General features: G+C 43.1%; 1 protein-coding gene across 1 annotated transcript; it reads right to left on the reverse strand.

The window, feature by feature from the left end:
• Window positions 1–34: 34 nt before the first annotated feature.
• LOC134642978 (creatine kinase B-type) lies at window positions 35–14,940 on the reverse strand. Its single transcript, XM_063495121.1, has 8 exons — window positions 14,836–14,940; window positions 13,140–13,353; window positions 12,043–12,197; window positions 11,022–11,154; window positions 9,124–9,295; window positions 784–907; window positions 511–700; window positions 35–433 (listed from the first exon to the last, which is right to left on the reverse strand). Exons 2-8 carry the CDS (start codon window positions 13,330–13,332, stop codon window positions 255–257), a joined length of 1,146 nt encoding a protein of 381 aa, XP_063351191.1. The 5' UTR covers window positions 13,333–13,353; window positions 14,836–14,940; the 3' UTR covers window positions 35–254.
• Between the last annotated feature and the right edge of the window lie 2,322 nt (window positions 14,941–17,262).

A 17,262-nucleotide genomic window follows, 5' to 3' on the forward strand; every position in this document is an offset into this window, starting at 1 on the left:
TGTGTGAATGAAGACAGGTGAGCAGCAGCTGTGATAGTTTGGGCCACAGAGACTTTATTAGAGATTTCAGGTGTTAGGTGAGTCCAACAGGTGAGACAGGAAGTAGAAAACCCTTCACGTGTTGGAAGACTGAGGTCTAACTGAACGGCTCTAAACGTCCCATAGCATCAGGACGGTTTCTGATTGGTTATAGTGAGGGGAAGGGGTGATAGGTGGGGATGAGGGGGTGGGGCTAGAGGTTACAGTGAAACAGGTCACTTCTGTTCAGGCATCATGTCATCGATGCTCTCTCCGGCCTCCAGCCGCTTCTCCATCTCCACCAGCAGGTTAACGCCATCCACCACCATTTGCACCAGCTCCACCTCTGAGAAACCCAGGCGGTCCGCGTTGGAGATGTCAAAGACTCCACCCACTGCTGCAGTGTCCACACCACCTTAGACACAGACAGGAAGTGATGAATGAGACAGCGAGGGACAGGTGTTCCTTCCCGTCTGCTGTGCGTGCTCCTACCTGTTCCTCGCTTCTGCAGCCGCAGCCTCTTCAAGATCTCGCCGAACTTCTCGTGCTTGCTCACGTTTGGCAGCTTGACGTGGACGCCAGCTCGCAGGCCGGTGCCCAGGTTGGACGGGCAGGTGAGGATGTAGCCCAGGTGCTCGTTCCACATGAATTCATGACCTCGCTCCTTAAACAGTTCCTCGATCTGCCAGAGAGAGAGGTGAGACAGGTTAGATGGCTTCAGGTGTGACACTATGGGGTGAGGGAAATAGGAAGTGGCGTGCTGACCTTGGTGAGGCCAGTGCAGAACCGGGTGAACACCTCCCTCATGTTTCCTCCTTTCTGCATGCTGATGACACGCAGATGATCCTCCTCGTTCACCCAAACCAGGAATGTCTTATTGTCATTGTGCCTGCAGGTGAGTAAGAGGTTATTCTTCCATCTTTGAAAACTGCTTCTGTCACTCCAATTCTCAAAAAGCCTGGTGCAGATCCCAATAATTTTGATAATCTCTGCCCTGTATCAAACCTCCCCTTTATTTTGAAAATCCTTGAGAAAGTTGTTGCCTCCCAGCTTCACTCATACCTCAGTGACCATAATCTCTACGAACAATTTCAGTCTATTTTCGGCCCCAATCATGGTACAGAAACTGCTTTGTTAAGGATTACTAATGACCTGATGGCAGCTGATTCTGGTCTTTTAACCATCCTTATCCTTCTCGATCTTAGTGCGGCATTTGACACCATTTCTCATAATATCCTCCTGAGCATAATTAGCATCCATTGGCATTAGTCACACCCCACTTGCCTGGTGCATCATATCTCTCAGACCGCGCTCAGTTTATCCAATTTAAATCACACTCTTCAAGTTTCTTTCCCGTTTCTGCTGGTGTGCCCCAGGGTTCAGTATTAGGTCCCTTTTTCATTATCTACATGCTCCCTCTTGGCCATATATTCCGAAAATATAATATCAATTTTCATTGTTATGCCGATGACACCCAGCTCTACATTTCCTCCAAACCTAATTCATCCCTTCCACCTACCTCGCTCTCGAACTGTCTTATGGAAATCAGATCATGGTTCTCCTTCAATTATCTCAAACTTAACAGTAATAAAACAGAAGTTTTACTCGTTGGTAAAGCATCTATCTTAACCAAATCTCACAGTTTCTCCATTAATATTGAAAATTCCCCCATCCTTCCTTCCCCACAGGTAAAAAGTTTGGGTTTCATACTCGACAGTACTCTCTCATTTCAGTCTCACATTAATTACATAACCCGGTCTGCATACTTTCAGTTACGTAACATTAATCGACTTCGTCCCTTCCTTACTCCCCATGCGGTTGCCATCCTTGTCCATAGTCTTATTACTTCCCAGGTCGATTATTCCAACTCCCTTTTATTTGGTCTCCCCAATAAGTCACTCCATAAACTTCAACTTTTTCAGAATTCTCCAGCTCGGGTCATAACTCGTACTCCCTTAAAAGACCATATTACCCCAATTCTTCAACAGCTTCACTGGTTGCCCAGGATAAATTTCAAAATCTTAGTTCTCACGTTTAAGTGTATTTATAACCTTGCCCCTCCTTATTTCTGTGATCTGCTTCATATCACCACTGTTTCCCGCTCTCTGACATCTTCATCTGCCACTCATCTTGTTGTTCCTTCTGCTCGCCTTATCACTATGGGGCACAGAGCTTTCAGTCACTCTGCTCCTCGGCTCTGGAACTCACTTCCTTCAGCCTTAAGAAATATAGATTCCCTTCCCTTATTTAAGTCACAACTCAAAACCTACTTGTTTAAACTGGCTTACTCGCTTTAATACAGATTTTACTTGCTGTCAAATCTTGTTTATTTGGTTTTTTTGTTTGTTTTTATTTGTTGTTTTTTGTATTTTGTTGTTTTTTGTAATTTAATTTACTAGAATCTATTTGAATCTACTGTTTTATTGATATCTTTTTCTCTTTGTAAGGTGACCTTGGGTTTTAGAAAGGCGCCCTCAAATAAAATGTATCATTATTATTATTATTATAATGACAGGAAGTCCAAAGGCCAACAGGAAGTTGGCTTCAAGTTTTCTACACGTCTCGCCAAAACAAAAGCTTTTCTCTTGGAAACATCTTGATTTAATCTAATTTTCACTCAGAGTCTCATCTTGGAATGAAACTCACAGAAGCTGTCGACTTGGACGAGGTTGCAAGAAGTGCACAATGCTGACTCGTTTCACGGTTTTACGACTTTAAGTCTCTGAAGCCACTTTGGCATCGTTTAAAACCAGAGTTGGCAAAAGTACATTCTGTAATTAAGTAGAAGTATAGATACTTGTTCAATTCAATTCAGTTTTATTTATACAGCACCAAATCACAACAGTCGCCTCAAGGTGCTTTATATTGTAAGGTAGACCCTACAAAAATACATACAGAGACAAACCCAACAATCTTATGACCCCCTTTGAGCAAGCACTTTGGTGACAGTGGGAAGGAAAAACTCCCTTTTAGCAGGAAGAAACCTCTGGCAGAACCAGGACGAGGGAGGGGCAGCTATCTGCCGTGACCGGTTGGGGTGAGAGAAGGACGGCAGGATAAAAGACATGCTGTGAAAGAGAGCCAGAGATTAATAATGACTAATAATTAATTGCAGAGTGTGAACTGAAGAAGAAATACTCAATGCATCATAGGAATCCCCCAGCAGCCTAGACCTATTGCAGCATAACTAAGCAAGGATTCAGGGTCACCTGATCCAGCCCTAACTATATGCTTTAGCAAAAAGGAAAGTTTTAAGCCTAATCTTAAAAGTAGAGATAGTGTCTGTCTCTTGAATCTAATCTGGAAGCTGGTTCCACAGAAGAGGGGCCTGAAAACTGGAGGCTATGCCTCCCATTCTACTTTTAAATACTCTAGGAACAACAAATAAGCCTGCAGTGTGAGAGCAAAGTGCTCTAATGGGGTGATATGGCACTATAAGGTCATTAAGATAAGATGGGGCCTGATTATTCAAGACCTTTTATGCGCGGCGCATGATTTTAAATCCAATTCTGGATTTAACAGGGAGCCAATGAGGGGAAGCCAATATGGGAGAAATATGCTCTCTCTCTCTGTAGTCCCTGTCAGTACTCTTGCTGCAGGATTTTTGATTAACCGAAGGCTTTTCAGGGAGTTTTTAGGACATCCTGATAACAATGAATTACAGTAGTCCAGCCTAGAAGTAATGCATGAACTAGTTTTTCAGCGTCACTCTGAGACAGGATATTTCTAATTTTAGAGATATTTCGCAAATGGAAGAAAGCAGTCTTACATATTTGTTTAATATGTGCATTGAAGGACATGTCCTGGTCAAAAATTACTCCAATGACAAGGTAATGAATCCAGAGTAAGAATCTGGTTAGATACCATATTTCTAAGATTTTCAGGGCCATATACAATAACCTCAGTTTTATCTGAATTTAGAAGTAGAAAATTAGAGGCCATCAAGGTCTTAACATTCCTGTAGTTTAACTAATTGGTGTGTGTTATCTGGCTTAATGGATAGATAAAGTTGGGTGTCATCTGCATAGCAGTGAAAATGTATGCTATGCCTTCTGATGATACAGCCTAAGGGAAGCATGTATAATGTAAACAGAATTGGTCCTAGCACTGAACCCTGTGGAACTCCATAATTAACCATTTACATGAACAAATTGGAGTCTATTAGATAGATATGATACAAACCACTGCAAACCAGCGCAGTACCTGTAATACCTACAGCATGGTCGACAGTATCGAACGCTGCACTGAGGTCTAGCAGGATAAGCACTCAGAGATGAGTCCACTGTCAGAGGCCATAAGAAGATCATTTGTAAACTTCACTAAAGCTGTTTCTGTGTTGTGATGAGCTCTGAAACCTGACTGAAACTCTTCAAATAAACCATTCCTCTGCAGATGATCAAGTAGCTGTTTGACAACTACTCTTTCAAGAATTTTTGATATGAAAGGAAGGTTGGAGATTGGCCTGTAATAAACCAAGATTGCTGGGTCTAGAGATGGCGTTTTAAGTAAAGGTTTAACTACTGCCAGCTTGAAAGCCTGTGGTACATAGCCGATTATTAGGGATAGCTTGATCATATATATCAATGGTACTGAAAGTAGCTGTAGATAATGTTACATCTGTGAGATGACTATGAGTAATTTTTTCTCTAATGGCTAAAATTTTATTTGTGGAGAAGTTCATGAAGTCATTGCTAGTTAATGTTAAAGGAATGGTTGGCTCAACAGTGCTCTGACTTTTTTTCAGCCTGGCTACAGTGCTGAAGAGAAACCTAAGGTTGTTCTTATTTTCTTCAATCAGTGATGACCAGATGTTCTAGCTTTATGGAGGGCTTTCTTATAAAGCAATAAACTATTTCTCCAGGCTAAATGATGATCTTCTAAATTTGTGACATGCCATGTCCTCTCCAGCTTACGAGTTATCTGCTTTAGGCTATGTGTTTGAGAATTACACCAGGGAGTCACGTATTTCTAATTTGAGGCCGTATTTTTCACAGGAGCTACAGTATCTATTGTCATACGTTGTGAGAAGGTAAAATTATTAACAAGATAATCAACCTCTGTTTGAGCAGCGTTCAGGTAGCGGCTCTGCTCTGTGTTGGTACAGGGCATAGAAGATGATAACAGTGGGTGGATTATATTCTCAAACTTAGTTACAGCACTTTCAGAAAGACATCTACTGTGATGAAGTCTGCTCCCCACTGCTGTGTAATCAATTATTGTAAATTTAAATGTTATCAGGAAATGATAAGAGGAGAGAGGATTTTCAGGAAACACTGCTAAATGTTCAGTTTCTATGCCATGTGTTAAAACAAGATCTAGAGTGTGATTAAAGTGGTGGTTGGGTTCTTTGAAATTTTCAGAGAAGCCAATTGAGTCTAATAACAGATTAATTGCTGTGTTGAGGCTGTCATTTTTAGCATCTACATGGATGTTAAAATCACCCACAATAATTATTTTACCTGAGCCGAGTACTAAATCAGATAAAAAGTCTGAGAAATCAGACAGAAACTCTGTGTAAGGCCCAAGTGGACGATAGATGATCACAAATAAAACTGTTTTTTGAGTTTTCCAGCAGGGGTGGACAAGGCTAAGCATCAGGCTTTCAAATGAATTTTAAAGTCTGTCTTGGTTATTGGTTGATTAATAGGCTGGTTTGGAAAACTGCTGAACGCCCGCCCCCCTCGGTCTGTGTTTCGAGGTTTCTGACAGTTAGAATGACTCAGTGGTGTTGATTCACTTAAACTAACATAATCATCCTGCTGCAAACAGGTTTCAGTAAGGCAGAGTAAATCCATTTGTTGATTAATTATTAATTCATGTAATAACAGAGACTTGGAAGAGAGAGACCTAATGTTTAACAATCCACATTTCACTGTTTTACTCGTTGGTGCTGTTGAGGATACTGTATTGTTCTTTCTTTGTGATTTTTTATGTTTAAGGATGGATGCCATCTCTCCTAACAAGATCAGAATCGCCAGTTTCCAGGGTTTTATCCCTGACGGGTGTGTTGCCGAGTGAGGAGAAGCGGTTAGACACATGAACAGGTTGGTGGTGTACCTGGGGCTTCTTCTTAAGACTATGCTTCCTCTTCACCATCACCAAGCCATCCTGTTTCCCTGGCTGCTTGAGGCAGTCTGCTAGGGGACAGCTAGCGGGGCCTATGCTAATTTCGGCTGCACCGGATACAGTGGGCTGACTAGCTATGGGTTTTTCAAGGGTGCGAAACAGAGTCTCCAATTCAGTGATCCTGGGCTCCAGAGCTGCAAATAGGCTACATTTATTACAAGTATCATTACTGCTAAAGGGGGCTGAGGAGTAACTAAACATCTGACACAATGAGCAGGAAATTGCAGGGAGGACAGGTGAAGATGCCATGCTGATAGCTTAGCTCGTAGCCGACTTGCTAAGATAGCAAAACCCTAACGATACAGTGAGTGAATACTGTGACTATAAATTAGCGAGTCAGTACAGAGAGTGAGCTTCGGATGAAGTACGTGAAGATTACACTATGAAATAAGAAGTTATCTAAAAGTTTGTAAATTTTTTTTTCTTTTTTTTTCCTCTTGGCTCTTGACGGAGGCAGTCGCACTTTCTCCTTCTTCCTCTCCCCTCTCCCTTATCTTTCCTGCTTGGCTTCTCATGTCTTTTGTATAGTCTCGCTTATTCTCTAACTCTAAGAGAGTCTCCCAGACTTGTTCTCTAAAAAACCTAAAGAGAATTATGGATTTGATCAACCGGTCCATTAACGAAACTGACAACTCCTGGGCTTGGGAGAGCCTGATTGTCCTGCAGAGACGTTTGCTGCCAGATACTCGATGGTCGGTTGCGTCGTGTGTCTGGCGACACTCTCGATGGAGGACATTGAATGAGATCTACCAATTCGGAACCATGATAACAGAGTTCTGGCTGATTGGAGCTGGCTCGGACCTGGCTTATCGAAGAACAAGAAGCGCCTACAGCTGTTCAAAATCCCACAAGGCTGGCCGACATGATAGACGATGGGCAGGGCAGTGAGTACTCAGACTGTGTTTTTTTGGAACACAATATGGATAAGATCTTGGAGAAGCTCATGGCTCTGCAATATTGATAACATCTTGAAGAAGAACAACGGGAATTGAGAGACCTGGTGACCAGTGACGGACATTAGACTACTGTAAAATTGGAAAAGTTTGTTCGCACTATCCAAAACAACTACCATCTTCATCTCATGCGGCCCCCCTGGCGCCAGCTGGATGCTCAAGGCAAAAGCTGACAGGAATAACAAATTCTCCTTAGATAACAAGACTGTGTTGTGACTCTCTTCCCCCTCCTTCAAGGCCACCCGCGTCGACCGAAGATTGTTGACTTTTGCTTAACCGAGTGAAGGGACACTTTCTTTCGGCTGAACACGGAACACACACACACGTACACTGACACAGACCTACGCTCACCCCCCCACCCCCTCCAAACGCCATCAAAGCTTATGTCTTCTATGTCGTAAGATGTGATGATTCATGTGCTATGTGCTGAGGTGTTTTTTTTCTGTTCTCAAACTGATCTCCCTGTTGGAGCTCAGTCTAGGGGGAGTCCTTTTTTTCTCCTCGTCTTTCCTTATGTTGTGCATTTTCCATTGCTATACCTCTCTGACCTGTCTTCCCCATGTGATGTTTCTGTAATGTATGTATGGTCAGAAGGGTAAGATGGCGCTGGCAAAGGTCGGCAGCCTTAACCCAATTTCCTTCAGGGTCAACCTTAAGGATCAATAAAGTTTTATTGAATTGAATTGTAATTTTTAGATAGGGTAAGACAGAAAATCTACACAAAAACACCACTGTGTGTTGGAACAGGAATAGGAAGTGCTACTCTACCACAGAACACCACTGTTTAGAAACAGGTTTGACATTTTCACATTCAGCTGCTCTAAAATACCAAATGCTAAAACACTTTGGAAGGATGCTTCTCTGGTTGTTTTTGACCCAGTCCCTCTTGGATCCATTCTGGGTCCTGCTCTTTTTCATTCTACTTGCTTCAGAAAGCATGGCTCCCCATCTCATCCCTTTTAATTCACTATGCAGATGACACCCACCTTTTCACTTTAACACTGTAGACCAATCGTTCAAACTCCCAGCAGTCTCTTTGATAGTTTCACATTCCTTTAAGATCAGTCTAATTATATAACCAGTTGCTCTAGGTTGAAGATTTGAAAGCTTTCCATGGTTTGGGAGTTCCTGCTGCTTCAAATCTGCTGTTTAAATCAGTATTTAATACAAATGCTATGACCTGGCTTTAATACAGCTTAAATTGAGACTTGTTTATCACTTTTTCAATAAAATTAAAAAAGTAAAGACTTATGTATTTATTAGATATATTAAATTATCATGTTTTTAAGAGGCACTTGTTCAGCACTGGTTGATTTGAAAATAAGCTGCAGAAACGTGAAGTTTCCGTTAGATACTCGAACTCCAGAGCAGGTCAGATGATGTTCAATACCCAATTTTTCTGTCTAAATTTAAAGGTGCACTGTGGAAAAAAACAACAACAAAAAAACAAAAAAAAAACAAAAAAACACAACAGCAAAAATCTTGTTCTGATTTTTGAGTCCTGCTGAACATGAAGCTGTCTACAGGGGTGGATGTGGTGGTCGGGTGGATGTTCAGTGAGCTTGACACTACGACCAAGGACTGCTGCGATTCTTTATTCCATGAGCAAACTGATGTTTATTCCTCATCTTTGAACTGATTATTTCTGGTCACTTTTTTTATTAATCTTTCCAACTTTTACCTCTATTCAATCAGACTCACCTTTTTTATTACACCTACATCTGTTTTTAATGAATGTATGAATCTTCCATTCTGAGTCAGTATTTTTTGTTCTGAACTTTGACCTCGACTCAGTTGGTTATTTTTTATTCTGTCTCTCATTACAGTTATTTTTATACTGGTGTTTGTTCAGAAAAAGGACATATTTGAGACGCTCTAGCTCAAAGTTTATTCTCTCTCAGCATTTCTTCATTCTGTTGGAATCAGGTTAATTTCAATCAATTTCTGGCTTTGGAGTCATATTTTTCCAAACCAATACTTCATTATACCCCCCACCCCGACCCCACTTGTAGGGTTACATACTGACCAGATGCCACGGCCGTCGGGCCAATCGCGGGCCATGCCAGATGCCAGCAGCAGCGGGGACACAGGCTTATCAAACAGGAAGTGGTCATCAATGAGTTGCTGCTGCTCCTCCTCGGTCATGTTCTTCAGAGCATAGTACTTCCCCTTCAGGTCTCCTTCCAAGGAGGCCAGAGCTGCAGCCACCACACAGTAGGTCAAAGGTCAGAGGTACACATAAACCCTACTTCAGGATGACAGGTGAGCAAACAGGAAGTGGTGTCAACTGAACTAGATGGAGCTGTTTCACAGAATCACTTTTAATGGGACAGGTATTGACTTTCAAAATAAAAGCAAATTAAAGGTTTAATTGTTTCACTAAAGGTGACCAGGAAGTTTCACCCCCCTTTAGATTTCATCCCCTTTTAGATATCAAATCATATGAAGTTTCCTGCCAGCATCTCTCATTAATCACATTTTATTTTTACCCACCATACCTGAACGTTACCTATAAAAAAAGTCACCTTTACTCTGATGAGTGTCTTGACTTTCTACAGGAAAACAGAGTACCAGTTCCTCACACTTTGATGCAGAGATACCTGAGCAGCCTGAACTGTTTAGGTGGTCAGGAGTCGGCCTGACAGCTGAGGAAATCATACAGAGATCACATGATCATTCTGAGACCCGCATTTCTGTGGGTCTCAGAATGGCTCAGTTAAACGTCTCCTGGTTCCTGAAGTCTTTAAAGCAGGTGTGGAACTGGCTCAGACAGCAGGGGGCAGCAGAGTCTCAGGTCTGCCGGCTTTAACCGGTACAGTCCGGCTCAATCGCATTTGAATATGAAAGACAGGTTTTAAATGGCGAGTTGTTGGTCTCATTAGCAGTCTCAGCAGGATGGCTCTCAGCTCAGGGTTATGTAAGAGTTTGATCTGCTGCTGCGTTCACTGACACACTCGATGAGGCATCATGGGAAGTATCTAAATAAAGACTTATCCTCTTCAGCTGCAGACCCAGCTGAATGAAGCCTGACTGACGAGAGTTTGTACCTCACCTACCTCAGCAGGACCACAAGAAACTGCTGCATCAGACGGTCCCTAAACGCACCACCACAGTTTAAACTCAAACTGAATTTAACAAACAATAAAAACCTGATTTAGAATCCGTTTGTTCTCATTTTACTCTGAAACTGACATCAGCATCAGTGTGATGGACGGTGCTCTGAAATGCTCAGACAGACTCTGAGTCTGACCTTTTCTTTACGTCCTTCCCAAAGCTGAACAAACAAAACAGGAAGTGTTGAGTTTCAGTCAGATGCTCGAGTCTGTAAATGCTGCATTTTAAATGAGTTAAAGGTCTGTTTCCGTTCGTTCTCCAGCTTTTTCCTCAGGTCAGTTACATAATGGCGCTAAACGCTGCAATATCTCCCGATGAATATGAAGCAGCGTTTTTTTTTTTTGTTTTTTTTTAAAAAAACCTCGATCTTGAGCTCAAGTTTGTTAAAACAAAAACCAAAAAAAATCTATGTGTATATATTTTGTTCAGTGTAAGTTCAGGTTTACACATGTAGTCTCCAATCATGAAACACAGTTTTTAGATTAGTGTTAATTTAAAATCTTTGTTATTTGGAGCAGCTCAGATCTTTAAAAAGCACACTACAGTATGCTTCAGCATTTTTCTTTACATGAAGGTTTTAGTGACATTTTGGTTTAAGAAGGAGGGACAAACCTGAACTTTCAGGTCAGAAGGTCAGGCTCTGCTAAGAACATAACTTTGACTGAAGGACATACTTTAGCTTCAATGAGCGAAGAATGACAGTGATCTACAGTAGAAGTGCTGACAGTGAGGTATAATACAGCAGTTTGCAGGCAGGGGGCAGAGTGATGATGCTACATGCGGCAGAAGATACAGGAAGTGACCTCGTACTTTCAATGGAGAGGTTCTCAATAGTGCGTCGCTCTCCACGGCTGCAGTGTGGCGGCAGACAGAAGCCACGAATGCTGCGTCCTGTGCGAACCCGAGAGCTGAGCACATAGTTTGGATCCAGATCATCTCCACCCTGAAACACAAAGGAGACACAAGAACAGGAGGGTCAGAGTCCACCACCACCCACCCTTCAGAGGTCACCACCACCCTCAGCTGACACACCAAAACCAAATCATTGAGCCTTGCAGCCAATAAAGAGTTTAAGAGTCACCTGTTGTTGGGTAGGACTTCATGTCTGGGTTAAACACATCACATGCAAGAATTCAGTACCCTAGTGAATAATCAGTTCTGTGGAAAATAGCATCACCAATGCTCAAAGATCTCAGACTCCTGTGTGCTGATGGTCCAGGTTGGTAGTTTTACCTGTGATGAGCTCAGGGAGCAGCTGCCTCCTCTGCATGCTGAAACAGACTGATTCCAGACCTGATGTTAAACCTTTCAGCAACTCACAGGTTTGAATTTAGGTTATTACTGCCTGACAGTTTAATGCCAATAAAGCTGCAGCTGAAAGAATAAAACTGTCTCCAGAGCTCTGTCCTGCTGATGGGCAGTGATGCTGAGGCTGTGACTTTCAGTCTGAATTGGATTTTAAATTCCTCAGAATTATGCAGCCCTACACCTGTCCATGTTAGTGATTATGAATCTGCTGCCAACTCCGCCCATTTCATGTGAACACACAGTTTTGACAATGCTGTGATTGGTTTTTGGCGTGAATCCTTTCGTGTTTGGTTTGTCTGTTTGAAATAGCTCCAGGACAGCTCTGAGATTAGAGCATTACATCTGAATGAGCATATCTTCTGTAACAGGTGTGTTCACCTGTCCTTGACATTAAGTGTATGTACCGTAATGATTGTATTTAAATCGGTTTGTCCTGAATGTTTTTTCCGCCTGAGGCTCTGGTCATGAATTCCATAAACAATGAGATGTGTTTGAACTGGCTTCAGGTGAGTTTATCGTTTACCTGGAGGTTGTCAGGGTTCAGGTCCGTCTTGTGTTTGTCTGTTGGTTTGTATCCTCCGTGGCGGTCTTCGATCACTGGATCCATCAGGTCTTTAAACACTTCATACGTCTCCTCGTCTCCAGCCACACAGCCCACAGTCATGATAAACGGATGACCTGTAAGGGGAAAGGATGGACAGTCACTTCCCCTTGTCACAGCCAACATCTATGGGCCTTAAAATGACTTTTTTGACTTCAGAGAGAAAACCTAAACATGACGGAGTGTGCCGATGGGTTTGTTTGGTCTGTTTCACAATTTCCTTGTAGGATAGTGTGTTATGGTCTTTAACGCACTAAGAGGAGCTAAATGAACTAAGGAGGATTAGAAGAGGAGGATCAGGTGGTTGGACTGAAGGTCAATACTATGTCCTGCCCTTGGGTGGGAATTATAGACCAAAAATTACCTTGATCTAATGAGTCTATCCAATTAAAGAGTTTATTATTAACAGAATCTCTCAATGTGAAGGTGACAAACACGTAAAGTTACATGTCTGGTGAAGGCTTAACTGGCTTATGTAAGAGCCGGACAAGGATCGGATAGAGGCTTGGTTCCTATTCTGAAGGTTATTGGACTAGGCTGAAGTTGTCTTACTTTGAGGAAGAGTTACTTGGACAAGGAGGTGGACCAAGGGTCTGAAGGATGTTTTGGAGAAATGGAACGTGGTCCAAGTGTCTAAGGGTGGAGTTGTTTAGTTGGTTATTTGGTCAGGTTTTAGGGAGGTGTTAACTTATATGCCAAATCAGTCGCCTTGGCACAATTAGCTGGTCTGGAGGAGATTTTTCTTATTTTGGGAGGAGTGACCAGCACCTTGGTAAGGGGCTGTTTAAGGAGGAGGATGGGCTCAGGTGGTTTGGGAATGGGGTACCTGGTTCTTCTGAAGGTTGAATTGTGTTGGAAGAGAGGTACACAGTTTTTAGGGAGCCATTTATGTGTGACCATTTGATGAAGGAGTGTCTACCTGGCATTTATGATAAAGTTATCTGGTTTAGGACTTCTTACCTTTGTTTGAGTTCAAGAATAGAGTTTGAGCTCTTAATGCTGACTGTGGGAGGGGTTACCTGGGTTGTCAACGCCAGTCTGGATGACATCGTCCAGGGTGAATCCGCTGGACGTCTCCTTGTCCCTCAGGTTGGCGTACATTTCGGACGTGAGCACCTTGGCCATGTGGTTGTTGTGCTGGCTGAGGTCGGGGTACTCCTGCTCCGCCGTGTACTTCAGCTTCAACTTGTTGTGGGTGTTTCCAAAAGGCATGATGACGTCCGGGCTGCTCGCCTGCCGCAAAGCCATCGGTTACAGTCAAAGTGTTCAATAACACAGCATTACAGCATCAAACAGTTTATGTATTTGCACTTTAATCTATCTCAGACACAGAAACCGATCACTTACAGCACTTTCCTAAACAAGTTATTGCTAAATTTGTACTGACAGTAAAACTTTTACACTAAAGTTCAGTCAGTAAAGTAAAAGGAGGCTGGTCACAAAGATGAAGAAACTCAGGCATGCATTTGATAACTTCTGGAAGATTTCTGGATGTGATTTGAATGTCTGAATATTCATGTATTCATGTACATGTTGCTGCTAGTAAAACGTTTACTCAATGAAATACACTTGATTGTTTTTGAGAGGAAAGTCCAATAAAAAGGCCCATTTTCTCCACAAACCTGGTCTGAGGGTGCTGGGTCAGACCCTTCCCACTGAGGCCACTTTTTGTGGGTTTTATGGTCATGTGATCACATTTATATTGATTCTTATGAAAACATCACAATTAAAATGGAAATGTAATGAAGAAAAACATGCCTTTAATTCCTAAGCAAACATAAATAATCATTACAAAAAATGTGTATGTGACACAGTTTACTGATCAATTAAAATGATTGATAAAACTGCCTGAGCTCTGGTCAGTCGCTGATGAAGGAAAGTCAGAAGGTGAAAAACTCAGATGCTGACTCAGCAAAAATCTTTGCGACATCAGATTTTTTTTTTCCTGCAAACTTTTAGAAACGCCTCAAACCCTCCAATCAGGTTATAGATTATCAACAACCTGATTGGACTGATGAGCTTCTGATCTTTACTGTAACTCTCACAATTGCAGTAAAAGTACTCTGTTACTTTCCATTGGCTGTATTTACGCAGAGTGCAGACAGGATCCTGGCTCGGTATGGTTCGCTCCAGATCATTAAGGCCGCGGTCACCTTCAGCGCCTCACTGCGCGCACAGAATCGACTGAATCGGACCGGTTCTGACTGGCTAGAACTCTGCAGGGCTGAATGACGTCATCATCTCCAAAAAGCCGTCAAAATGAGGTGGAGCATGCGCGCACTGTTTGAAGGTTAGACTGATTAATGTGCACAGGCAGAGCTGCAGTCTCCGGCTGCACCGGTTCGGGAGGAATTGTATAATATTTGGAGGCTGTTGTTGAAGCTGCGCGCGCACAGCAGCAGTCCTGCAGATGAATCAGCTGACCGTAAATACCACCACGGTAAAGAAGCTTTGTGCGCGCGGGCGATGCTGACTGCGCAACACCTGCACGCAGGACGAAGCGCAAGGTCGTTAACGCGCGCGCGCACACACAAAGACACACACACACACAGTCTGCAGCAGCCCCCCTTGTGTGTGTGTGTGTTTGTTTGTTTCTTTGTTCTTTGACCCTCCATCTCCCTCTGACCGTGCGCCCCTTCCCGCTCGTTCCCCTTGCTCTGATGCACGGCTGTATGAATGTGCTGTGCTGTGATTGGTCGGCTCGGATGCTCATACCTGTGGTTCGGTGTGCGGGATGCGGCTCTGGAGCGGGTCCGTGCTGCTGCTGCGGATTAAAGCGGCTCGCAGCCTTTTATACCCGCCCCCAGATCCTCATTGGCTTCTATTTACAGTCCATTCATTCCATTGGGCACAGACCCGCCGAGGGTCACGTGGTTGTCTCTCAACCCCCCCCTCTCTTTGTCCCCATCCTGCTACACTTCCTTTGAGCCAGACCTGTCAGGACTCAGCAGGTGTGAGTTTAGCTCACCATGTTTCATGTGTATATGTGCATCCCCCAAACACACGTTCTCTTTTTGGTCTCCTTGATCTCCTTGTCCTCAGTGATCTGTCACTAGTTAGCTAACATAAACCAATGAAAGTCTCTTAGCAGAAAACGGCCAACAAACCCAGTGACGTCACGTTCTGTACTGTCACAAGATGGCGCTAAACCATTGTACATGTACAATGACAATAAAGAGCTATTCTATATTATTCTATTCTATTCTATCATCATCATCATCATCACAACAGCATCATCATCTTCATCACATCATCATCACAACATCATCATCATCACATCAGCATCATCATCTTCATCACATCATCACAATCATCACATTGACATCATCGTCACCGCCATCATCACATCATCACATCATCATCATCATTATTATCATCACATCATCATCATCACAATCATCACATCAACATCATCATCACCACCATCATCACATCATCATCATCAAATCGACATCATCACATTATCATCATCATCACCATCACCATCATCATCACAACATCATCATCATCATCACAACATCATCATCATCACGATCATCACAACGGCATCATCATTACCACCATCATCACATTATCATCATCACCATCATCATCAATACAACATCATCATCACCATCATCACCATCATCTTCATCACCATCAATTTAGACAGTACGACTTTGTTGCTGTTTGGTCAGGCTAAGGAAACATCACCTAGTGTAATTGTGAACGGTCTCTACAGGGTCAGAGGTGTTCTTCATCATGAAGATGATAGTTCTCTGTGTTCTGGTTCTTTAGTTTAAGTTCTGGTTATTTGTTTAAAGTTCTGCTTGTGATTCTTTGTTTAAAGTTCTGGTTCTCTGTTCTGGTTCTTTATTTAGGTTATGGTGCTTTGTTTAATGTTCTGGTTCTTTGTTTAAAGTTATGGTTCTCTGTGTTGTGCTTCTTTATTTAGGTTCTGGTTCTTTGTTTGAAGTTATTGCTCTCTGTGTTCTGGTTCTGGTTCTTTATTTAGATTCAGGTTCTTTGTTTGAAGTTCTGGTTCTTTGTGTTCTGGTTCTTTATTTAGGTTATGGTTCTTTGTTTAATGTTCTGGTTCTTTGTTTAAAGTTATGGCTCTCTGTGTTCTGGTTCTTTATTTAGGTTCTGGTTCTTTGTTTGAAGTTCTGGTTCTATGTCAAAGGTTCTTCCTGGGCAGTATGGATTGAGGCTGAAGGCAGAGTCGGGTTCTCAGTGTTGTCCTGTATAAATAATGACTTGAACTTGCTGCAGGGGAGGAGGCACAGCACACCATGATGCCCGTCTCCATGGTAACAGGGATGGGGTGAAAGGGTTCACACCGGTTGGTAAACTCTGTGGGGGTGCTGAGGTCTGTCAGACTTAAATCATGTGATCTTACACAGGAAGTAGCGAGAAGGCATCATAGAAGGCAGCATACCTGAGTCCAGGACCATGAACCTGCAGAACCACAACATTGTGTGTGTTTGTGAGTGTGTGTGGTGTTCCGTGCTGACAGCATCAGCAGGATCAGGTGGTGAGAGCTGAATACAAACCAGATCTTCTGCTCCTCCCCCACCTGTCCTCATCCATTTTCAGAGCTTGATGCCCCTCCCCCATCCTCCATCAGCATGTCGAGAGGCTGCAGTATGCCCAACCACCACACACCACAAGACACACACACACACACACACACACACACACACACACACATAGACACACACAGACCATTGTCATTTATTCATGACCGAACAGAAAGAGACGACAAGGGCAAATGAAGGAGGAGGAGGAGTGTGTAAGTGAGTGTGTGTGTGGTGGTTGTGGTTGTGGTGGTGGTGGGGGGGGGGGGGGGGGGGGCTTCTTTGTGGTCAGGAAACCTTGTATCTCCCTGCTGTCTCTTGTTGCTTCGCCATCGTTCACTCGGAGGAAATCCTAGTATCTCCGTACTTACAGGGTTGTCAGCTGACAGCAGCCTTGACGCGAGCTCACCCTACTCCTCCCGGCAGCCAATCACAGCCCTCCACAGCCTCCACTTCCTGCCATTGGCTGAAGATGTTAAAAAAGAACAGGGTACTTCATGCGCATCAACGGGTCAGTGAACACCCCACAAAGAAAGGGAACATGGCTGACTGATTTACTGTGGTGAGCTTTAAAGGGCCGATCACC

Source organism: Pelmatolapia mariae, linkage group LG15 (assembly GCF_036321145.2).
Source record: "Pelmatolapia mariae isolate MD_Pm_ZW linkage group LG15, Pm_UMD_F_2, whole genome shotgun sequence".
NCBI classification, from domain to species: Eukaryota; Metazoa; Chordata; class Actinopteri; order Cichliformes; family Cichlidae; genus Pelmatolapia; species Pelmatolapia mariae.